This window comes from Lepidochelys olivacea (assembly GCF_965140295.1).
Source record: "Lepidochelys olivacea isolate rLepOli2 genome assembly, chromosome: 3".
NCBI classification, from domain to species: Eukaryota; Metazoa; Chordata; order Testudines; family Cheloniidae; genus Lepidochelys; species Lepidochelys olivacea.
The window spans coordinates 40,165,634-40,191,135 of NC_140413.1; the positions used below are offsets into that span (position 1 = coordinate 40,165,634).

Genomic DNA, 25,502 nt, shown 5'->3' on the forward strand with positions numbered 1-25,502 from the left:
GTAACACCTTAGATACTAACCAATTTATTTGAGCATAAGCTTTCGTGGGTAAAACCCACTTCATTGGATGCATTCAGTGGAAAATACAGTAGACAGACACACACACAACATGAAAAAATGGGTGTTGCCATACCAACTCTTTTTTTCATGGTGGGTGTGTGTCTACTGTATTTTCCACTGCATGCATCCGATGAAGTGGGTTTTAGCCCACGAAAGTTTATGCCCAGATAAATTTGTGGCACCTTAGAGATTAACAAGTACTCCTAGTGTGTGTTTGGTTTTTTTTTTTTTTTTTTTTGCTGATACAGACTAACAGGGCTACCACTCTGTAAAGTAAATCTGTTGTGTCTCGGTTTCAGGGTAACTGATCCTCCACAAGCCATTGAGGGCACCCACAAGGTTTCTGGCTCCTAGCTGTCATCTCTCTTGGGTGTAAACCCAAGGAAGCCAATTAAAAACTATTAAAGTACTTGGCAGACTTATTTATATCTATCCCTGAAGTATCTAGGTGCTGATCCCTTAAGACCCACTGAAGTCCTTTCAAATATCACAAAAACCGGCTTTTGAACTGAAAGGAGACCAACACTGCCACTCTCAGCCTTGAATTAGAAGATTAACTACGTTAGCTGGCAGCACTGTTACCATAGGAGGGTGGAGATGAGCAGGAGGAGTGGACTCCTGGGGCATGTGCTGGGTCTGGGGAACGGTTAGGGGGAAACCAACCTGGCCCTCTTTCTTCCCTCAAATGCACTGAAAGTTGGGGAAGCTCCTCTCACATGTCCCCCAGAGTGGGGAACGGGCTATATGGTAGCTCCCAGGCATTCCCCGTGTAGTATTGTGGGGCTGCTGCTGTTTTGGGGGCAGTGCAGGCCTGGGTCTTGTTTTGGTTCAGCTATTCTTTTGGCACACGGCCAAAAGTTTCCTCAAACAATAAATAACAAATTGCAAGAACTTTTTCTAGTAGAAAGTATTATACAAAACTAACCACAGTGGTAATGCCAGCTCCCCCATGATGCTATTTTGCCAAAACAAAAATAACCCCCCCCCCCCAACAGTTATAGATTGACTGACTGGTATGTTCTGAGAGTGGCAGTATTCTCTTTTCAGTCAAAGCTTAATCAGGCTTTTCTGATACTTGCAAGGAGTTCAGTCAGTCTTAAGTGATCAGCACCTAGGTATTGCAGGGATAGATATAAAGAAGGCTATCCAATACCTTAATAGTTTCTAATTGGCTTCCCTTTGGAGTAGCCACGGCAGATATAAGTTTTCAGCCACAGTTACATTTAGGTTGATAGCACTTTTATAGTCACCTTCCTTTCTAAGGATATCAGAGTGCTTTGTAATGATGGCTTAAGCCTCCTGACCCCATGAAAGAGCTACCTATTGTCCCCATTTTTATGATAGAGGTTTTGTGATTTACACAGGTCATGCAGCTAATCTGTGGCAAAGGTGAGAAGAGCCTAATTCCTAACACTCAAGTTCTCGGCTCTAATCATTAGCCATGCCCCTTCTGTCACTTACACCAATGGGACATAGAGTGCCAAAGTCCCTGCTGAGCATTTTGGGATCTTGGTATTTGCCAGCTCATGTCTTTTACAATAAGACAGGAGATGCAACTAGTAGTCTCACACGTGACATGTGACATTTGATGTTCCTGTATCTTCAGTTTATAAGAAATCTTGTCCATCTTTAAACAAGTAAAGGTATTTTCTCTCTCCATATCAGGTAATAGTGTACCAGAGTGTCCTGTCCTTTGCAAACAGTGTAGTGTGGTGGCAGTCATTCCTCCCCCTCTGGCTCAGAGGGAGGCCAGAACTCCTCACTAAACAGACAATCTTTATTATGAAGTGTGTCATCTTGGGGATTGTATGCATCCGATGAAGTGAGCTGTAGCTCACAAAAGCTTATGCTCAAATAAACTTGTTAGTCTCTAAGGTGCCACAAGTACTCCTTTTCTTTTTGCAGATACAGACTAACATGGCTGCTACTCTGAAACCTGTCATCTTGGGGATTGTGACAAGCTTTCTGTGCTAGCCAAAAGAGGGCAGAGATGTTGAATCAGATGGCTTTTGGGGTTCATCTCAGCAATGTCAGGGATAAATTGAGAGACCCAATATTACATCTTTTAGATTATGCAGATCCCCTCTACATCCAAACAATTAGAAAAAAAAAGTCTTTCCCTTGGTGACCTTTCAGATTCTCAGTTTTAAAGAAAAGGCAGTTTTTTACTGAAACCACTTCAGTGTATAACAGCTCTTCAGAAGATTCTATATTAGGGGAAGTTCCAGAACACAGCACCACTGAGTTTATAACTTGCTGTACCAGATGACTGGAAGATAGCTAATGTAACACTGATTTTTTTTAAAAAGCGCTCCAAAGGCAACCCTGTCAATTACAGGCCAGTAAGCCTAACTTCAGTACCAAGCAAATTGGTAGAAACTATATTAGGGAACAGAATGATCAGGTTCATAGATAAACATGATTTGTTGGGGAAAGAGGCAACACACTTTTGTAAGGGAAATTCATGTTTCACCAGTCTGTTAGAATCCTTTGCAGGAGTCAACAAGACTATGGATAAGGCTAACAAAGTATTGTAATGCCCCTATATATAAATCCATAGTATGCCACACCTTGAATGCTATGTCCAGTTCTGTTTGCCCCATCTCAGAAATGATACAGTGGAACTGGAAAAGATTCAGAAAAGGGCAACAAAGTTGATCAAGGGTAGACAATGGCTTTCATATGAGGAAAGACTAGAAAGATTAGGGCTGTTCATCTTAGAAAAGAGATGACTAAGGGGGGTTATGGTAGAGTTCTCTTTATTCATGATTTTATAGAAGTTTTTATCCACACAATACAAAAACAAGGGATCAACCGATGAAATTACTAGGCAGCAGGTTTAATACAAACAAGGGAAGTACCTTTTCACATAAAACACTGACCTGTGGAACTCATTGCCACAGGATGTTGTGATAGCCTCACGTATAACTGGCTTAAAAAAAGAAGTGAAGTTCCTGGAGGATAAGTTTGTCAATGACTGCTAGCCAAGATGGTAAGGAACACAACCCCAAGCTCGGTGCATCCCTAAACCACTGACTACCAGAAGCCAAGAGTGGAAGACAAGGGGGTTAATCATTTTGTAATGGTCTTGTTTGGTATGCTCTCTGCCAGAGACGTGATACTGGGCAAGATAGACCATTGCCGGCCCCAGTATGGCAGCTCTTATGTTCTTAAGTGTATGTATGGGAAAACCAAGGCACAAGGATAAGTCAACATTTTCAAATGTGATCTCTAATTCTGACCATGATTTTTTGGTTCTTGTATGAGGGTGGCAAATGTGGGTAGCCCAAAGTGCAGCAAAGTATGGGATGGTCTAAGGCAGTGTTTCCTAAACTTGGGACGCCGCTTGTTCAGGGAAAGCCCCTGGTGGGCTGGGCCGGTTTGTTTACCTGCTGTGTCTGCAGGTTCGGCCGATCACAGCTCCCACTGGCTGCGGTTCGCTGTGCCCGGCCGATGGGGGCTGCAGGAAGCTGCATCCAGTACGTCCCTCCCTTCCTGCAGACCCCATTGGACGGGCACAGTGAACCGCGGCCAGTGGGAGCTGTGATCAGCCAAACCTGAAGACATGGCAGGTAAACAAACCGGCTGGGCCCGCCAGGGGCTTTCCCTGAACAAGCGGCATCCCAAGTTTGGGAAACACTAGTCTAAGGTATCAGGGTGGTCTACCACTGTAAAGCCCTGTTCAATGATCAGACCCTGCTGGGAAGGGGTCAGGTATTTCCTTTATAAGGCTGAGTGTGCTCATTTGGGAGGAGAACTGCAAGAGGGAGGTTGGCTCTTATGACTGGTCCTAGAGTGGAGAGAGGATTACCGAGTGAAAGGTCTTTGGGCCTCTAGCCTGTGTTGATCAGGGGAATATTTTGTTTTGTTACTTTGCATGTTTTTTTGTTTGAAATAATGAACTGTGCCCTGAAGGGAGGCCTAGAAGAGACTTGGATGTGGTGTTTATAGTTTTTCCTGGGCTAGTTTCCTAGGTTCTAATTTTAAGAAATGCTAGGAAGCATAACTTAAACTGAAGTCAGTGGGCAATGGGTGCCCAAAGTTAGCACCTCAGCAAATCAAGCCTTAGGTATCTAAAGTCCTATGTCCAGAAAAAAGGCCTCTAAAATAAGAGGCCATTTCTTACTGTGGGCATCAGTGGTTTGCCAAAGGTAGGGTTGCCAACGTTGTATTTTTAAAACAAAAAATAAGGGACTGTTTTCTTAGCACCCCTGCCTCACCTCTCCTTCTGATATCATCCTCCTCCTCCTCCTCATCATTAATTATAAATACTACTACAGTAGAACCTCCGAGTTACAAACACCTCGGGAATGGAGGTTGGTTGTAACTGAAATGTTTAACTCTGAACAAATATTATGGCTGTCCTTGCAAAAGTTTAAAACTGAATAACTTAATACAGCTTTGAAACTTTACTATGCAGAAGAAAAATGCTGCTTTTAACCATCTTAATTAAAATGAAACAAGCACAGAAACAGTTGCCTTTCCTTGTCAAATCTGTGTTTTTGTTTTTTTAGTGGTTTACGTTTAACACAGTATTGTACATTATTTGCTTTTTTTCTTTCTGCTGCCTGATTGCATACTTCCAGTTCTAGATGAGGTGTGTGGGTGACCAGTCAGCTTGTAACTCAGGTGCTCATAATGCTGAGCTTTACTGTACTAATAAGCAATACTCACCAACATTCACCAGGGGCATTTCTTGCTGCTGCTTGCAGCACTCATCAGCTCCCAATCTTGTTGTACAGAGATGAAAAAATAAGGAATGTCCCTTGTAATAAGGGACTGTTGTCAACCCTAATTCAAGGTCACATAGTGAATCAGTATCTAAGGGGTGATTAGAATCCACACATCTCCTGGTGCCCAGTCCTTTGCTTTATCCATTCATCATATTACCTCTTCAGAGATGTCAGAGTAATAGGAGCTGAAGGGGGAATGATTGCCCATTGAGAGAAGATTATACTCTATCTATTGATCTGAGTGTTGTTGTTTTTTAGTTGAGTATATTTCTCATATCATCTTTGCTGCAGTTTGTTAGATGACCTTGAAGACAAGCTATGCAAAATTTTTATGGAGACATACCAGCTCAGGCACTTAATGTTCTTGTCTGTCAATACTTGATGATAAACCCAATATTAAACTCATGGGGAGGTGGGGGAGTATAGTTTTGCAAGGAAGTTGTTGCTGACAGGAGACTACTATCCTCACTGTGGCCATCAGGCGTTTAAAACTCCTATTGACTTCAGCTTTTATACAGCTGAACTTCCACTGAACCGCTGGATTCGCAGAGCATTATAAGAACTATTTACTTTATGTTGAATAATAAACGTCACCTTTCCCTCAAATAGTAGTAACTCTTTTTTTTAATGTTGCAATAGGTTCTGCCTGGCATTTTGCAGAAGCATTGCTGTATTTTACCAGACAGGAATACAGGTAAACCTCTTCTTTTTTAATTTTTTGATCTGTTAATGTGCCTTTCTTGTGAGATGCAGAGAAACATGAAAGCACAATTGTATAAGATTGAGAAGATTTCTTGTTTCTAGAATAGGACTGAAAAGTGAAAAATGAGATTTATTTCAAACAGTAAGTTGATTCCTCTGTTTAAGTGATCCGTTTTCATGTGAAATAGGTTTACAAGTTACGTTCTATTTTTGGCTATTATCTTTGTAGGAAATTGCTAACAGATCTTGCTTTATAAAGTTGAATATGTTAACTCCCGAACTACTTTGCTAGCCAGAAAAATAATTATTATTAATAATACAAAGAGGTTTAACACTGGAGTCCATTTGTGGCTGGGTCCCTGTGGTTCTTAACTTTTCATACTGACATTTGAGTTATAAATACTTGTACTGTATTTATTTAAAGTGTGTTTCTCAATGCATAAAAGAATAGAGTGGAAGATGATGTGAAATTACTAGTTTAGGTAAGTTCTTACTCTTTTGTGTATAGATTATGATGTGGTAAGTTTGACTTTTGAAGAATTATATGGAAGGAAAATCTCAAGGTGAGTGAGAAGAGATATTTGTATCTACCCTGAAAAACAAAATATCAATTTGAAATACATTTATTTCATCAGAAGCCCTTGCTTGAAACCTGGAGTCATCATAAAACAAGAAGATTTATAAAACATATTAATCCTCATAAATATGGTGAAATTTGGTTGTGTGACAAATTGTGTGAACATTTTAAAATACTTGGAAGTAGTTGTACATTAATTTCATAGAGTTCGAGAAAATACACAAACAACAACTCATTTGTGTGATCAGTTGAACATATATCAATGCACAAAGCACTTCCATTTGCTCAAAAAAATAAATTAAAATCTGATTTCTTTCCCTCAGCTTATTTGCATGTGGAACTTGACCCATACATCATGTGACTCATGGGTATATTATTGTAATTAAAGATAAGTTGAAATTTCATTTACATATTTCTTAAACTGCAAGACCTAAAATAATAAAACAATTGTCTTGCCTATCAAATTTGGACATCATTAATAACGTGAGCACAGACTGAGTGTAAAAGCCAAAGTTTGTTCATTCCTTTCTTCCTGTTTTCAAACTATCTTGAAAAATTCTGTCAAGATAATGGCTATAATGACAACATTCCATTTGGTGTTTGTTCATTAGTGTATTCTGTATTACTCTGCTTACTCATAGGGCTTGATCCCAATCCTGTTGAAGTCAATGGTGACATTCACACTGATTTCATTGGTACATAATTGTGTCCTGCAGATATTAAGGCCAAAATTTTCAAAAGTTGATGCCTAAAATTAGGCTTTTGAATTCATCCACTTGGATAAATGGCCCAACTTTCAAAAATGCTGAACACCCACCACTCATTGACCTTTCAAAGTCAAGCCCCTTATTTAGGTGCCTTAATGCACCTAGTTTTGAAAAATCTTGGTCTGTGTTTTAGGTGAGAGACACCTGTTTATTTGGTGATGGGTTTCAGAGCGGTAGCCGTGTTAGTCTGTGTTAGCAAAAAGAATGAGGAGTACTTGTGACACCTTAGACTAACAAATTTATTTGAGCATAAGTTTTCGTGGGCTAAAATCCACTTCATTAGATGCATGCAGTGGAAAATACAGTAGGAAGATAGATATTGTGACAAAGTTCCTCCTCTAACTTGGTGGGTCCCGCACTCATTGGCGGATTTGCTCGCCTCCGAGATTCACAACAGCCCTCAGTTTGGCCACTTCCATGGCTCAAATCTGCCATTCACTCAGATAACCTCATCGCTGGCCCGCATGGGGAAAAAGAGAACAACAACACCTGCAGTCTCTGCTGATCCACCACGTAGGTCAGGGAACAGCCCAAAGACCTCCCCTCTGGTGGAACCCACAGTCCAGGTCAACTCTTGTGTCTGATCACGAGTTGAGAGGTTTGTGGGGAACCTGGGCCCACCCTCTACTCTGGGTTCCAGCCCAGGGCCCTGTAGATTGCAGCTGTCTAGAGTACCTCCTGTAACAGCTGCATGACAGCTACAACTCCCTAGGCCACTTCCCCATGGCCTCTTCCCAACACCTTCTTTATCCTCACCACAGGACCTTCCTCCTGGTGTCTGATAACCCTTGTACTCCTTAGTCCTCCAGCAGCACGTCCTCTCACTCCCAGCTCCTTGCATGCCTCTCCCTAACTGAAGTGAGGTCCTTTTTTAAACCCAGGTGCCCTGATTAGCCAGCCTGTCCTAATTGATTCTAGCAGCTTCTTAATTGGCTCCAGGTGTCCTAATTAGCCTGCCTGGCTTAACTGGTTCCAGCAAGTTCCTGCTTGTTCTGGAACTGCCCCGTCACCTTACCCAGGGAAAAGGGATAGACTTAATCTGGGACTAATATATGCCTTCTATTACTCTTCTGTAGCCATCTAGCCTGACCCTGGCACATCACACATGCTCTCGCTCTCTACAAAAAGGAGGATTCTGCGTGGACTCCTCCTGAAGGTCGAAACAACAGACTGGACTTCTACATAGAGTGCTTCCGCTGACATGCACAGGCTGAAATTGTGGAAAAGCAGCATCACTTGCTCCATAACCTCAGCCATGCAGAACACACTGCCATCCACAGCCTCAGAAACAACTCCTTTGTCGGCCTTTTTGATTATGATGTCAGAGGTGCTGTCGTCCCCATGAATAGGTCAGAATATGAACAAGAGGCTGCTCGGCAGCTCTCCAACACCACATTCTACAAGCCATTACCCTCTGATACCACTGAGGGTTACCAAAAGAAACTATACCATCTGCTCAAGAAATTCCCTGAAAAAGCACAAGAATAAATCCACCCAGACACACCCCTAGAACCCCAACCAGGGGTATTCTATCTGCTACCCAAGATCCATAAACCTGGAAATCCTGGACACCTCATCTCAGGCATTGGCACCCTGATAGCAGGATTGTCTGGCTATGTAGACTCCCTCCTCAGGCCCTACGCTACCAGCACTCCCAGCTATCTTCGAGACACCACTGACTTCCTGAGGAAACTACAATCCATGGGTGATCTTCCAGAAAACACCATCCTGGCCACTATGGACGCAGAAGCCCTCTACACCAACATTCCACACAAAGATGGACTACAAGCCATCAGGAACAGTATCCCCGATAATGTCACGGCAACCCTGGTGGCTGAACGTTGTGACTTTGTCCTCACCATAACTATTTCACATTTGGGGACAATGTATACCTTCAAGTCAGCGGCACTGCTATGGGTACCCACATGGCCCCACGGTATGCCAACATTTTTATGGCTGACTTAGAACAACGCTTCCTCAGCTCTCGTTCCCTAATGCCCCTACTCTACTTGTGGTACATTGATGACTTCTTCATCATCTGGACCCATGGAAAAGAAGCCCTTGAGGAATTCCACCATGATTTCAACAATTTCCATCCCACCATCAACCTCAGCCTGGACCAATCTACATGGGATGTCCTATACCGGAAATCTACTGACCACTATACTTACCTACATGCCTCCCAGCTTTCATCCAGACCACAAGATCCACTGTCTACAGCCAAGCACTAAGATACAACCGCATTTGCTCCAACCCCTCAGACAGAGACAAACACCTACAAGGGTGATGTCATGGTGGGAGTCTGCTATAGACCACCGGATCAGGGGGATGAGGTGGACGAGGCTTTCTTCCCACAACTCACAGAAGTTACTAGATCGCAGGCCCTGGTTCTCATGGGAGACTTCAATCACCCTGATATCTGCTGGGAGAGCAATACAGCGGTGCACAGACAATCCAGGAACTTTTTAGAAAGTGTAGGGCACAATTTCTTGGTGCAAGTGCTGGAGGAACCAGCTAGGGGCAGAGCCCTTCTTGACCTGCTGCTCACAAACCAGGAAGAATTAGTAGGGAAAGCAAAAGTGGGTGGGAACCTGGGAGGCAGTGACCATGAGATGGTTGAGGTCAGGATCCTGACACAGGGAAGAAAGAGCAACAGAATACAGACCCTGGACTTCAGGAAAGCAGACTTCGACTCCCTCAGGGAACTGATGGGCAGGATCCCCTGGGAGAATAACATGAGGGGGAAAGGAGTCCAGGAGAGCTGGCTGTATTTCAAAGAATCCTTATTGAGGTTACAGGGACAAACCATCCCAATGTGTAGAAAGAAATGATAAATATGGCAGGCGACCAGCTTGGCTTAACAGTGAAATCCTTGCGGATCTTAAACTTAAAAAAGAAGCTTGCTTACAAGAAGTGGAAGATTGGACAAATGGCCAGGGAAGAGAATAAAAATATTGCTCAGGCATGCAGGAGTGAAATCAGGAAGGCCAAATAACACCTGGAGTTGCAGCTAGCAAGAGATGTTAAGAGTAACAAGAAGGGTTTCTTCAGGTATGTTGGCAACAAGAAGAAAGTCAAGGAACGTGTGGGCCCCTTACTGAATGAGGGAGGCAACTTAGTGACAGAGGATGTGGAAAAAGCAAATGTACTCAATGCTTTTTTTGCCTCTGTCTTCACGAACAAGGTCCGCTCCCAGACTACTGCACTGGGCAGCACAGCATGGGGAGTAGGGACCAGTCCTCTGTGGAGAAAGAAGTGGTTCAGGACTATTTAGAAAAGCTGGATGAGCACAAGTCCATGGGGCCGGATGCGCTGCATCCGAGAGTGCTAAAGGAGTTGGCGGATGTGATTGCAGAGCCATTGGCCATTATCTTTGAAAACTCATGGTGATCGGGGGAAGTCCCCGACGACTGGAAAAAGGCTAATGTAGTGCCCATCTTTAAGAAAGGGAAGGAGGAGGATCCTGGGAACTACAGTCAGCCTCACTTCGGTCCCTGGAAAATCATGGAGCAGGTCCTCAAGGAATCAATTTTGAAGCACTTAGAGGAGAGGAAAGTGATCAGGAAGAGTCAGCATGGATTCACCAAGGGCAAGTCATGCCTGACTAATCTAATTGCCTTCTATGACGAGATAACTGGCTCTGTGGATGAGGGAAAAGTGGTGGACGTGTTGTTCCTTGACTTTAACTTGCTGGCAAGAATACTGTGGGAGACCGTGTCAAAAGCTTTGCTAAAGATGTATGGGCTGGATTAATGGACTATAAGGTGGATAGAAAGTTGGCTAGATTGTCAGGCTCAACAGGTAGTGATCAATGGCTCCAGGTCCAGTTGGCAGCCAGTATCAAGCAGAGTGCCCCAAAGGTCGGTCCTCAGGCCAGTTTTGTTCAATATCTTCCTTAATGATCTGGAGGATCGTGTGGATTGAACCCTCAGCAACTTTGCCGATGACACTAAACTGGGAGGAGAGGTAGATATGCTGGAGGGTAGGGATAGGATAAAGAGGGACCTAGAAAAATTGGAGGATTGGGCCAAAAGAAATCTGATGAGGCTCAACAAGGACAGAAGAATCCCAAGCACCGCTACAGACTAGGGACCAAATGGCTCGGCAGCAGTTCTGCAGAAAAGGACCTAGGGGTGACAGTGGACAAGAAGCTGGATATGAGTCAACAGTGTGCCCTAGTTGCCAAGAAGGCCAATGTCATTTTGGGATGTATAAGTAGGGGCATTGCCAGCAGATCGAGGGACGTGATCGTTCCCCTCTATTCGACGTTGGTGAGGCCTCATCTGGAGTACTGTGTCCAGTTTTGGGCCCCACACTACAAGGTAGGATGTGGAAAAATTGGAAAGCGTCCAGAGGAGGGCAACAAAAATGATTAGGGGACTGGAACACATACTTATGAGGAGAGGCTGAGGGAACTGGGATTGTTTAGTCTGCGGAAGAGAAGAATGAGGGGGGATTTGACAGCTGCTTTCAACTACCTGAAAGGGGGTTCTAAAGAGGATGGATCTAGACTGTTCTCAGTGGTAGCAGACGACAGAACAAGGAGTGCTGCTGAAGTGAAGAAAGAGATTGACAGAGCTAGAAGAGTACCCAGAAGTCACCTACTGCAGGACAAGCCCAACAAAAAGTAACAGAACGCCACTAGCCGTCACCTTAAGCCCCCAACTAAAACGTCTCCAGTGCATCATCAAGGATCTACAACCGATCCTGAAGGACGACCCATCACTCTCACAGATCTTGGGAGACAGGCCAGTCCCTGCTTACTGACAGCCCCCCAACCTGAAACAAACACTCACCAGCAACCACACAACAGAAATACTAACCCAGTAACCTATCCTTGCAACAAAGCCTGTTGCCAACTGTGCCCACATATCTATTCAGGGGACGCCATCATAGGACCTAATCGTATCAGCCACACTATCAGAGGCTTGTTCACCTGCACATCTACTAATGTGATATACATCATCATGTGCCAGCAGTGCCCCTCTGCCATGTACATTGGCCAAACTGGACAGTCTCTACATAAAAGAATAAATGGACACAAATCAGACATCAAGAATTATAACATTCAAAAACCAGCCGGAGAACACGTCAATTTCCCTGGTCACTCGATTACAGACCTAAAATTTGTAATACTACAACAAAAAAACTTCAAAAACAGACTCCAACGAGAAACTGCTGAATTGGAATTAGTTTGCAAACTGGACATCATTAAATTAGGCTTGAATAAAGACTGGGAGTGGATTGGTCATTACTCTAAGGAAAACTATTTCCCCATGCTTATTTTTTCCCCACTACTATTACTCAAAACTTGTCAACTGATGGAAATGGGCTATCCTGATTGTCACTACAAGAGGGTGTGTGTGTGGTTCCCCTCCTCCTCCCCCCCCCGCTGATAATAGCTCACCTTATGGATCACTCTTGTTAAAGTGGGTATGGCAACACCCATTTTTTTCATGTTCTGTGTGTGTACGTGCGCGCGCGCGCACACACTCCTCTTCCTACTGTATTTTTCCACTGCATGCATCTGATTAAGTGGGTTTTAGCCCATGAAAGCTTATGCTCAAATAAATTCGCTAGTCTCTAAGGTGCCACGAGTACTCCTCCATTCCTTTTGTTTATATTTGGTGCATCTCATTCATTGTACAGTGTCATTCACATGAAATTTGTATATAACTCCAGTCTTCTGTAATTGCCTTGTGACACTGCTGTACAAACTGCACGCATGTGTGTGGCTGGTATGTCACAATATGCCCAGCTGGTAATTTTTTACACCATTCAGAGCTGCCAGCAGTGCCGAAAGTAAATTTGTGTTCCTAGCTCCCATAACAATGCACAGTATATTTGGAAAACAAAATATGGCGGCAAGCATAATTTTTCTTGCATTTGCTTTCAGGAGGCAATCGAATAGTAAGCAAAGAGGCTGCATGTGCAGCAGCTGGACTCCAGTGAATAAGGGGCTAATGAAAACTCAGGGGAAGACCTATATATTGCCTTGATTTGACTCTAGCCAGAGCTGTGGGGTATAGACTGCAGGGCTCATAGAAGGAGAAATTGAGCCTTTGCTAAGCTCTGAATAAAGGTTTCCAGTCAGATACACCAGCAAGGAGAAGTCTTCCCATCTCTCACTGGCTCAACTCTGTTGGCTGGCCCTTGGCAGAGAGTGGAGTTAAGGTTTTCCTTGTTCCACCCTGTCCACTTCCCACACCCTTGCTATCAGTGGAGAACCTGTGTTCTCTCTCTGCTACTGGACTCCTGGTCCTGGCAGACTGTGCTGAGGTAGGGATGTGGCTATGAAGCATAGGAGCTGACTTTTGGTTTTTTTTGCCAGTGGGTGCCTCTTCAGAGGCGTGTGTGTGTTGGGGGGGCACTCTACCAGTTTTGGGGGGAGGCTATTTTCAGCATATTTATAAACTTCTTTCATATTCTACTTATTGAATGTGTTTATCATTGCTATCTTTACTATTTTAATGATTCAATTATGAACTACATAATTACATTATCATGAATTACAGAATATTAAGATCATTGCAATCACCTACAAGCTTTGTTCACTAACCTCCCAGTTTAAAGACATTTATGGCTCACTGTACCTTTTTGGATGAAAGTTTCAGCAATCTTATTTACATCTAGGTTCCCTGGTATTATTTTGATGCATGTTAAGGACAGCTACATTATTCAGTTGCATCTGTCCCATTGATGACTGGAGATAATTTTTAAGTCTTCTGAAGCAGGAGAATGAGCATTCCACAGTTCAGGATGATACAAGCACAGTGAGAAGGATTCTTACAAATTTGCAGTACTCGGGAAAACGTAGTGCTTCCAGAATACTGCAAATGACTCCAAGTTCTTTCTTAATGGGTAACAGCTAATTTAGGCACCATCATTTTGTATGTATTGTTGGAAGTATATTTTGCCATGTGCATTACTTTGCATTTAACACTGAATTTCATCTGCCATTTTGTTGCCAAGTCACCCAGTTTTGTGAGATCCCTTTGTAACTCTTTGCAGTCTGTTTTGAACTTAACTATCTTGAATAATTTTGTACCATCTGCAGACTTTGCCACCTCACTGTTTACTCCTTTTGCAGATCATTGATGAATATGTTGAACAGCACTGATTCCAGACCAGTATAAGCCGCTAGTGGGACACCATTATATACCTCTTTCCATTCTGAAAATGGACCATTTGTTCTACCCTTTGTTTCCTATCTTTTAACTGGAGTGCCTGGCAATGCTTTCAGGATCATCCAACAACCATTAATTTAATGACAAGCCTTTTGTTATCTTAATCATCCTGTCTCTGATTATAAACAAACCTTCTGCCCCAAGGGCAGAAGATATTAGCAGCAGCACAGAACTCATCAATTCCACACTTTAAGCTCTGATTCCTGGGTACTGAACACCCACTATCTCCCTCCCACCCCCCCCCATGGGTGTTTCAGCCTCGGAGCATCCACAGAGTTGGCGCCTTTGCTATGAAGGGCTTGGTGACAATGGAGCCCTGAGAAATACCTTACTGGCAAACTTTAGATGCAGGTTTGGGTCCAGATTTTAAACTCCTCCAAAATTTTGAGGGTGCTTGGATTTAGGATGGTCAGGCCTTTGCGGCAGAGTGTTGTTTTGTTCTGTTTGTACAGCACTTTGCATGTTGGAGTCTGTGACTGTTGCTCCTTGGCACTATGATGATCCTAATAAATAATAGCGGGGTCCATTTCTGTATAAAAAACAAAGGGAGGGATGGAGGGACAAAGTGTGTGGGGTAGGGAAGGCATGAAATGAAACACACAAATGTTAAAGGGAAAAAAGTTGTTTTTTTTTAAATGCAGGTACTAGAAAGAGAAGACAAACTAGAGGCTTGGGCTAAAAGAAATCTGATGAGGTTCAACAAGGACAAGTGCAGAGTACTGCATTTAGGACAGAAGAATCCCATGCACCCCTACACACTAGGGACTGGCTGGATAAGCAGCAGTTCTGCCAAAAAGGACCTGTGGATTACAGTGAATGGGAAGCTGGATATGAGTCAACAGTGTAGCCTTCTTGCCAAGAAGGCTACAACAGCATATTGGGCTGTATTAGGAGCATTGCCAGCAGATTGAGGGAAGTGATTATTCCCCTCTATTCAGCACTGATGAGGCCACATCTGGAGTATTGCATCCAGTTTTGGGCCCCCACTGCAGAAAGGATGTGGACAAATTGGAGAGAGTCCAGCAGAGGGCGATGGAAATTATTAGGAGGCTGGGGCACATGACTTACGAGGAGAGGCTGAGGGAACAGGGGTTATTTAGTCCGCAGAAGAGAAGAGTGAGGGGGGAATTTGATAGCAGCCTTCAACCACCTGAAGCGGGATTCCAAAGAGGATGGAGGTAGGCTGTTCTCAGTGGTGGCAGGTGACAGAACAAGGAGTAATGGTCTCAAGTTACAGTGGGGGAGGTCCAGGTTGGATATTAGGAAAAACTATTTCCCTAGGAGGGTGGTGAAGCCCTGGAATGGGTTACCTAGGGAGGTGGTGGAACCTCCATCCTTAGAGGTTTTTAAGGCCTGGCTCAAGAAAGCCCTGGCTGGGATGATTTAGTTGGGATTGGTCCTGCTTTGAGCAGGGGGTTGGAGTAGATGACCTCTTACTATTTGCTCTCCCCAAAGCAGTGCAACATGATCAATCTATGACTTTTGTCTCATCAACAAGGGTACATTTATGAAATGCAACAATGGTGGTAGGGTAACTGACCTCTGTGTGTATTTTGTGCCGGTTTGATTTGTCAAACTGTGAATTGCTGACATAGATCTAGAACAGATTAAACCAAATCATACAGTCCTCGATGCTCTGTACTACCCTTTCTCATTCCACCTGAGTGGAATACACTGTTCATCTGAGTCCCTCTTATGTAGTTCCACATTTGCTAAGATTGGAATGACTGTTTCCATTACAGGTTTCAGAGTAACAGCCGTGTTAGTCTGTATTCGCAAAAAGAAAAGGAGTACTTGTGGCACCTTAGAGACTAACAAATTTATTTGAGCATGAGCTTTCGTGAGCTACAGCTCACTTCATCGGATGCATTCAGTGGAAAATACAGTGGGGAGATTTATGTACACAGAGAATATGAAACAATGGGTGTTATCATACACACTGTAAGGAGAGTGATCACTAAAGATGACCTAATACCAGCAGGAGAGCGGGAGCAGGGAGTGGGGAAGAAAACCTTTTGTAGTGATACGTTGTTTCCATTACAGCCTCCTTAAGAAATATTAATATCTGCTAAACCTTAAATGGGTTGACACCATGCTACGGTGAGCCTTGCTCTCCTCTCCACCTGGTTTAAAACTAGTGATGTCCTCCTGCCCTTTTAAAACCTTGCGGGGAAGTTTATACCTGATTTTGAAGTAAAACATAGGTTTGAAACAGTGTATTGAACTTTATGTGGCTAATTTTGAGTTTGATAAAGAGTTTGGTTAAAAAAGTTATACAGAAACTCTAGCGAAATATGGATTTATGTGGTGTCATTCTTCATCAATTCAATTTCCAGCTTTTGCTATTCATTATTGTATTTTCACAGAACAGTAAAACTCTCATTATTCTGTGTTTATGTCCACTTTCATTTTCATGTGGCCATTACATGGGCTAAAATCACATCAGTCATACTCTGTTTGGATGTTCTTTGTTTTACAAAACTGATGATTTCTACCTGATAAACTGGCACAGATGTAGTATTAGGGACACCACAGTGGTGACCATCTACTTCTTTAGCCAAAGTAGTTAGCTAAGAAAATGCTATTGCACTTCCTTCCCCCCGCCCCCCCCCCCAATTTATTTGAACAGCAAATACTTGCTAGGAGAAAATCTAAGGTAGATTTTTAAAATAATTCCTATATTCAGATGTAATTTTGTTTATACTTGACTAAACTAAAGAAATTAAACTTGTGCACTTGCCTCTGAAAAGTAGATCTACATTCATTTATCATTTGGTTTAGCTGCTTTTGTTAGAGTTTTGGATCAGGATTCGGGAAAGTGTGCAGGTTTTGCCGTTATTATATTAACCAGTGGTTTATTATTAATTTATTATTTATTTTTAAATGAGTGATCTGAATGGCTGGTAAATGTTCCAAATCCATGGACTTGATAGGGTTGTCACCTATCGGGTTTTACCCGGACAGTCTGGTTTTGGCTTCTGTGACCAGGTGTACTTGACTTGTGTAGCAGCCAGTACGACTTCTCAGAGAGCATAACACTACAGAGTTTAGGAACCAAAACACTATACCAATAACAAAATAGGCTTTTACTTGTATATTTAAATGCATGGCTAATTATAGTGGATTTTGCCCAGTGCCCTCTTTAAGAGGGAATCATAGAAACAATACATCCACTGCTTTCCCTCCATAGAAGGCGATTAGATTAGTCAGGCATGACCTTCCCTTGGTGAATCCATGCTGACTGTTCCTGATCACTTTCCTCTCCTCCAAGTGCTTCAGGATTGATTCCTTGAGGACCTGCTCCATGATTTTTCCGGGGACTGAGGTGAGGCTGACTGGCCTGTAGTTCCCAGGATCCTCCTTCTTCCCTTTTTTAAAGATGGGCACTACATTAGCCTTTTTCCAGTCATCCGGGACTTCCCCCGATCGCCATGAGTTTTCAAAGATAATGACGGCTGTGACTGCAGAGCCATTGGCCAACTCCTTTAGCACTCTTGGATGCAACACATCCAGCCCCATGGACTTGTGCACGTCCAGCTTTTCTAAATAGTCCCTAACCACTTCTTTCACCACAGAGGGCTGGCCCCCTACTCCCCATGCTGTGTTGCCCAGCGCAGCAGTCTGGGAGCTGACCTTTCTCATGAAGACAGAGGCAAAAAAAGCATTGAGTACATTAGCTTTTTCCACTTCCTCTGTCACTAGGTTGCCTCCCTCATTCAGTAAGGGGCCCACACGTTCCTTGGCTTTCTTCTTGTTGCCAACATACCTGAAGAAACCCTTCTTACTCTTAACATCTCTTGCTAGCTGCAGCTCCAGGTGAGATTTGGCCCTCCTGATTTCATTCCTACATGCCCGAGCAACATTTTTATACTCTTCCCTGGTCATTTGTCCAATCTTCCACCTCTTGTAAGCTTCTTTTTTATGTTTAAGATCCGCAAGGATTTCACTGTTCAGCCAAGCTGGTCGCCTGCCATATTTACTATTCTTTCTACACATCGAGATGGTTTGTCCCTGTAACCTCAATAGGGATTCTTTGAAATACAGCTAGCTCTCCTGGACTCCTTTCCCCCTCATGTTGTTCTCCCAGGGGATCCTACCCATCAGTTCCCTGAGGGAGTCGAAGTCTGCTTTCCTGAATTTCAGGTTCCATATTCTGCTGGTTACCTTTCTTCCCTGTGTCAGGATCCTGAACTCGACCAACTCATGGTCACTGCCTCCCAGATTCCCATCCACTTTTGCTTCCCCTACTAATTCTTCCCGGTTTGTGAGCAGCAGGTCAAGAAAAGCTCTCCCCCTAGTTGGCTCCTCCAGCACTTGCACCAGGAAATTGTCCTGTACATTTTCCCAAAAACTTCCTGGATTGTCTGTGCACCGCTGTATTGCTCTCCTAGCATATATCAGGGTGATTGAAGTCGCCCATAAGAACCAGGGCGTGCGATCTAGTAGCTTCTGCAAGTTGCCAGAAGAAAGCCTCATCCCCATGGTCCGGTGGTCTATAGTAGACTCCCACCACTACATCACACTTGTTGCTCACACTTCTAAACTTAATCTAGAGACACTCAGGTTTTTCTGCAGTTTCATACCGGAGCTCTGAGCAGTCATACTGCTCCCTTACATACAGTGCTACTCCCCCACCTTTTCTGTCCTGCCTGTCCTTCCTGAACAGTTTATAACCATCCATGACAGTACTCCAGTCATGTGAATAATACTTTTCTGCCTCAATTTTACATATGAGGAAATGGAGGAAGTTAAATTCCCTGCCAGTTTCAGACAGAAATCTGTGGCAGGGCTAAGGACAGAACCCAGACCTGTTGACAAGTCCTTTTTTGCTTTAGTCATAATACTTCCCTTTGCTTAAAATCTATAGCTGGGTTTTGAATCCATATCTTGTAGAATTCTCCTGCTGGCTGCCTGCTGAGTTCTACAAGTGTTCTCATTCAGCTGCTCAGCTGTAGACTGCCTGCTGGTACTTTCCAGCCCTGTTTCCATGGAAATGGGAATTAGAGGGGTGAAAACAAAGCAAGGATAAGTACTTTCTTAATCTTCTATCTAATCCAGAAGTTCCCAAACCATGGTCTCTAGATTGCTTTGCTCTGCTCTTTATTTCCTCCTGTCAAATTTCATTAATAGAAGCTAAAAATACATGAAATATATCCTCCATATTATTGTCATGAAAGTAATTGCTGTATTTGGCCTAGGTATGTATGGGATCATCACTGGGACAGGAAAAGGATTGTGTAGCCATGAAGGGGAGGGGAAGTAGGCAGTAGTGAATGGGAGGGGTGGTGCTCAGTAAAACAATTGCTTTGTCAAGACGTACGGTTATGAAAAACTTTGAGATGCATGGATTCCTGTATTGTGGTCTGTGGTGTACTGGCTTTAATTGAAGCCACGTATGCCCTTCTGAGGGCTCAGAAGGGCAAAATTCAGCCTCTATATGGATTTATTTTCTTTTGAGTTTGATAAATATGCATTTCATAATTTACCTGGAGTCCATCTCAACTGCATTAAAAAAACCACATTGCTGTACAAGAAACAATTTTTGGAAAAATGCTAATTTTTTTTTTTGTCTGAAGAGACCTATACCAAAATTTCTTAAATTGTGACATCAGTGAATTTTGGCACTTTGAGAATCTAATGCAAGATCCTTTTGAAACCTAAAGATCCATTATTTTTTCTCCTTTCCACTCCTGCTCTCTTTGAATTGTTTTATATTGCTTTTCCACTATTGGGGAGACACAAATAAATCTGTTAGCCTTCAAGGTGCCACCGGACTCCTTGTTGTTTTTTGTGGATACAGACTAACAGAACTACCCCCTGATACAAAGAGGCTAGCCATTAAGAGAGACATGTCCTCCTCATTCCCCACAGTTGTTGCACCTGTTTCCCCAAGCTGTGCATCGCATCAACCCTTCTTTTAGTGGAGGAGGGCTGGGGACAGCAGGCTCTGAAGCTGAGTGTTTCTTGATTAGCCAAAAGGGATTACTGAAGCATCCACCTAGGGACTGACTCTGCTTCCTGTATAAAAACTCCTTATTCTAGCAACCTTCAATCTTGGGGGAACTCAGGTAAAGATTTTAGTCCATGTTAAACTTCCTCTAAAAGCTGTTTATTTTGGTCGATCAGGGATCCTCACTACTTCTGTTTCCAGATGTACTATGCTACAACACAGCCATCTTTATTATAAATGCACACTTTTACAAAATAAACATCCTTATTTTATTTTCAAATATATGCTACCCCCTCAACCTCTTTATGGGAGGCTAAGTTTCCTATTTAGTAGCATGGAAAAGATACAAAGTGTGGCAAGAGACCACTCTGACTTAATCAGGAGATCTTCAATGATCTGAAACTCAAAAAACTCCTCTGACAACCAAGTTCCTGTTTCTCTGCCCCCTCCCCTCCAGAGCCCAGCTGGAGGGTCATTCACCCACAACCCTTCTCCTCCCCAGCCAATACACCTGAACTCCCTACCCTCCTGACCAGCCCTGGGGGCCCCCTTGCCCAGATACCTACCCCCTCCCCCTAGAGCCCAGCTGCAGGGCCCCCCTTGCCCAGATACTCTCTCCCCTCCCCCAAAAAGCCCCTTCCTCCCAGAGCCCAGCCATGGCTCCCTCAGCCGAGACAAAGGCTCCCTCTCCCCCCAGAGCCCAGGCATGCCCCCCCATCCTATGATTCTATATCTTCTCAGCACTACACTTGCAGAGGAAGCAGTACTCTCCTAAGGACCAGTTCACTTTTTAAAGGAAATGCAACCTAAGAAGTGGGAATACGATGATCTTTTTAAAATTAAAAAAAGGGAGCAGAAAATTGAGGTATGTGGTAAAGATGGTATCATAGGATTTTAACTCTCCTGATCAGTGGGTTTCATATGAGTTAAAACATGTCTTTTTTCAAAAAGCTGTATGAAGGCACCTGGTTACTGTATTGACAGAATGTTGCCAGAGTACTAGCTTGGTTCGACATTCTCTTCTTCACCATCTGCATGAAATCATTGGTTAGCTGCTGAGACAACATGGGCTGAATTACCAGTAGTATGCAGACTAGACCAGGCTCTACATTTTCTATGTGAATAACGTCATCCTGAGTTTTCCCACTGTCTACATAAGAACAGCACCTGGATAAAGTGCAGCTGGCAAAGCCCAAAATCTGGCACGATGAAAGTGGTGCTGGTAGGAAGGGGGGAAAGTTTATTACTTCTATTAGTGTGGCACTTAGGCTCTCTAGCCTCTATTTGTAATACGCTGATTGTAAAGTGCATTTGCATCATCAAGGTCCCTTTGGACTCCTCAGTGCTGCTGGATGTCAAAATAGTCATCGCTATGAACATTTGAAGTTCCATCTGTGACTGGTCAGAAGACTACTGCGGTCCCCACGTGAACCCAGAGTGGCTTTTTGACCTCCTGTAGTGTGAAGATATAGAGGTTTATTAGTCTGCTATTGCCTTCAAGCTAAGGGACCAGATCCATTTTCTCAAGCAGTTCATGTCTTCAGATCTATAGCTTCAGAATTCAATCCACACAGACAAACTTAACCAAGGTGGTGGTTGTGCATATATTCATGACCTCTAGGCCTAAATATTGTAATTTTATTACATCTAGGAATGAAATCTATCACCCTGAAAAACCTCAAACTGGTACAAACCCCAGATGCCCATTTGCTAAGTAACGCAGGTGTGCTTTGAACACATCACCCCACTGCCAAGTCTTTGTACAGGCTCCCTGTTGAATGCAGAGTCCAGTCCAAGCTTTCTCACATGACAGTCAAATCCCTCCATGTGATTGGTACTAGTTATACTTCCCCATCTGTGATCATGACCTTCCTCACAAAAGTTATGTTTCCCCAAACCCATAAGTCTGTGGATGTATAGGGGGAGTTTTTTGTGTATGGGAGACAGCCATCTCTGGATTACAGCACTCACTCTCACAAGAGACCAGAATGTGCACTAGCTTCCCCCCTTTCTGCATTAAAAATAAAATCCATATCTCTGACTCAGCTTTCCCACCATAATCTTAGCATATACACAATTAGACCCAGATGCAAAAGGGGAAAAAAATCTACTAGTTTACTCAAGATTAATCCTACAGGCAGAATGGGAGGGAGGGAGTGTTGTTGTTGTCTTCTTTCAGGCAGTGATGGAGGCTACTTAATTATGTAGCTAGGAAAGTCTATCCAAAACATAGCATCTCCGGGGAGGAGGAAAATGAGAAGAAGGAAAAGAAGAAGAAAAGAAAACACTACCTTGCTCTATATTTCTGACATAATTAATAGAGAATTCCTAGTGTATACAAGTAAGCACCTCAAAAAAGAGGAAAAAATATATACAATAAGTAACACAAACTGCACACAACTGCTAATAGCTATAATATAGTTAGAGGGTAACTATTAAGCTAAATGAAAACAGCAGGTTAAAAAGAATGATTGATTTCAATAAGCCAGAGATTTGTTTATTGACTGGTTCAGTTTATTTGCTAAATAAGTATTCAGGCAGTACCTATATCACATTAGAAGAAGTTTACTTTATGAGGTCATTCTTTTGAGTGGGAGTTGTGTGGATAAAGTGTTGAAGTCCAGAGCCAAAATGCATGGCATGCCAACACAGTGCAGTATGTGGGCAGAGTCAAAGGAAGCATGTAACTGAGAACAGAAAATCAAACAATAGAAATTCCTTGTCAATTTCAAGTCAATAAGGTAAAATTCTTGTGTATATACATGGTAAAATATTAGTCCTTACCATATTGTGGAATAGCTACCAATTAATGGCAAGGAGAAAAGAGTTTTCATAGGTCTCAAGGAATCGGAATAGGTAATGCCAAAGGAGACTTAGGGCTCATTGATTCTGCATAGGTGCAGAAGTCTGTGCTGGCATTTTCTTCCCACTGCCAAGATCCGGGTCCCATTATAAGCAAACCAGAAATGATCTTCTGACCTATGTAAGACAACAGGAAATGTTCAAGTGAGATCTGCATTTCCTGTTTCAATATTATCTGATTGCATGCCAGATGTGAAGAGGTGACTTGGAAGTACTTTCAAGATACTGTGCCTGCAAACACAGGTGCAGAGTGAGAATGTGCTAACAGCTCCTATTTCATCAATAAGGAGCAAAAGAAACAAGTGAAAGTGAGAAGGAACCATTACTCTCCTGATCCTCTACTGCTTTTCTCGCACCTGGCTTCTAGTCTGTGACTTCTTTCTTTTGCCAGTGATTTTTATCTATGTTTTGAAGAGCAGGAAGATACATTCTTAAGGCAAAGAATAAGATGGGGAGAACCCAAGTATGCAGGGAAAGGGAAACACAAGCTCAACTTCTGAAGGGAACTTGCAAGTCTCTCTGTCACCAAAGAAGCATGGGAGCTTTCCTCTAATTATACCCATTTTCTAGAGGATCTGAGAAGTCCTCCTTCATCCAAAGAATACATACAAGAGGCCCTCAGAGCGTGGAGACATTTTTCTGATTATATTTTTTTCTAGCTTATTCCTTTTACATAAATTTCCCTTCACTTCCCATTTCATCTCCTATTACTAAAAACTGTAGAATTATATTGTTATTAATCAAAATGTGAGGATTAAAAAAACAAACAAGCTCTAGTTACCCTATAAGTTTAAAAGGACTTTGCTAAATTCGCATAGCTTTACTTGTAACCTTGGCTGGCTTGGTTTTACAGTCCTTTTGGATACTATTGTATAATAATACAATAATAGTCACCAGTGCCTGCAGTCATCTACCATAGGTAGTACTGTAATTTGTCTCCTTTTCATTGTGATAGGAAATGGCAGATGTTTCTGCATTATAATGTGTATCATGATAGATATTGTTACTGGTGGTTATTGTATAGCCCATGTTGTGCACTATGTATGATATGAAACCCTGTGATAGTTTGCACAGATGATGGTTAGTTCTTTCAGTAGAGGTTTGTCAGTAATGAGGACCTGCAGCTGCACCAGCCTGGTCATTGGGCAGCCAATGAGTGCACCTGGGCCACAGCAAAACCACTTCATTGGCTAAGGCAGTAAGGTGGCTTGCTCTTGAACCCAGCAACTGCGGAGGACCAGGGGCTGCTTAACACATATGCTTGCAGATTCTAAGCCTTCTTATGTTGGCCTCACTCCAAGCCCTGCACCCAGCCTTGCTCTTGCCTAGACCCTGCCTTGCACCTGGCCTTGTTCCAGTCTTATCCCAGCCTTGTTCCTGCTTGAAACCAGCCCTGCTCCTGTCTTCCCTGACTCCAGATAACCCAGTTCTGACCTTCAGCTCCAATTCCTGACTGACTCTGCCTTGATCATGGGCTCTGGCATTCAGACTCTGACCACTAGGCTGACTCCTACTCTAACCAGTAGGCCTTACTCCTGCTCTGACAGTTAGGCCTGACTGCTTAAGACCCAGTCTCCTGACAGTCTCTAAACAATCTCCTAAGTAGCTGAAGAGCCAAGAGGGAGCAGAAAATTTATTCATTCCCTCATAACATTCTCCCTCCTGTAAAATCAGTAAAGAAAAACATCTGGCAAAAGACATCTTTTATGGTGAAATATTCAAAATTTAACCTTTAGATGGGCAAGCATAACAATTTGCACAGAATCACATGCACGCTTGCTAGTGCATGCAGGTGATAACATATATTGTTTACTCCATTTAATTCAAACAAGCAAAAAACTATATTAGAAGAATATTAAAACTGTGTGGTTAAACATTCAAATCAGGAAGTGCCAGTGAGTGTCAACAGCTGGAACAGCTATGAGAGAAAAACAGCTGAGAGCTGTGTGGCTCACTCCCCTGCCTGCCCAATCCAAACATCACTGGGGTTGTAGCTATAGCTCATAACTATATTCCGCTGATAGCAGCCTCAGTGGGTGAACCAGCTGTGGCTTGAGGGCTGCCTATTGTAGATGGTTTGTCAGACCTGATTTCGGAGCCCTGATGGCATTTGTGGACAGTTTTAAACTATATTATCTCAGTGCCTCCTTTTAAAATCTATAAGGGCCAGTCCTTCTTACTCTGTCATTAAAATTTTACATGAGCCTGGAATTTCCATGTCAAATATAGCCTGAACAATGCAGGAGGTTCCGGTTGATAGAATTCTAATTCATGAACGACCTTCACAAATATATTTGGAGGTGGTGAGTCACTGAAGTCTGCCCACAGTGCATAAGAAATTACGTCACAATTAAACTGTAGGTGATATAAATATAAGGGTAAAAAAATATCAAAATCCGCCTCAAACTAAACGGGAATGAATTTTGAAAATAAAATTCTTCAGGCTGTGTTCAGTCTATACCACTCTCGCATCCCCAGTTGATTTTCTTGTATTTTAAATAACTTCTTCACAGCTGATGATGCTCTCCCATTTAATGGGAAAAAAATCCTTCTTTAAAATGTTTTTAAAGAGATTAAATGTACCCCTTTTTCATGTTTCAACTCAATCTTTAGTGACTGTGAAGACTTAGAAATAATGTACAGTAATAAGCACTTACATATTAG

The 25,502-nt window shown here is 42.9% G+C and overlaps 1 protein-coding gene across 1 annotated transcript in view; it reads left to right on the forward strand.

The window, feature by feature from the left end:
* Positions 1–25,502, forward strand: part of DLGAP2 (DLG associated protein 2) — a 709,806-nt gene that overhangs the window by 130,875 nt on the left and 553,429 nt on the right. The window contains exon 3 of the mRNA XM_084623310.1: positions 5,433–5,487. Within this exon, the coding sequence (XP_084479436.1) occupies positions 5,433–5,487 (55 nt within the window). The remainder of the gene's footprint in view (positions 1–5,432; positions 5,488–25,502) is intronic.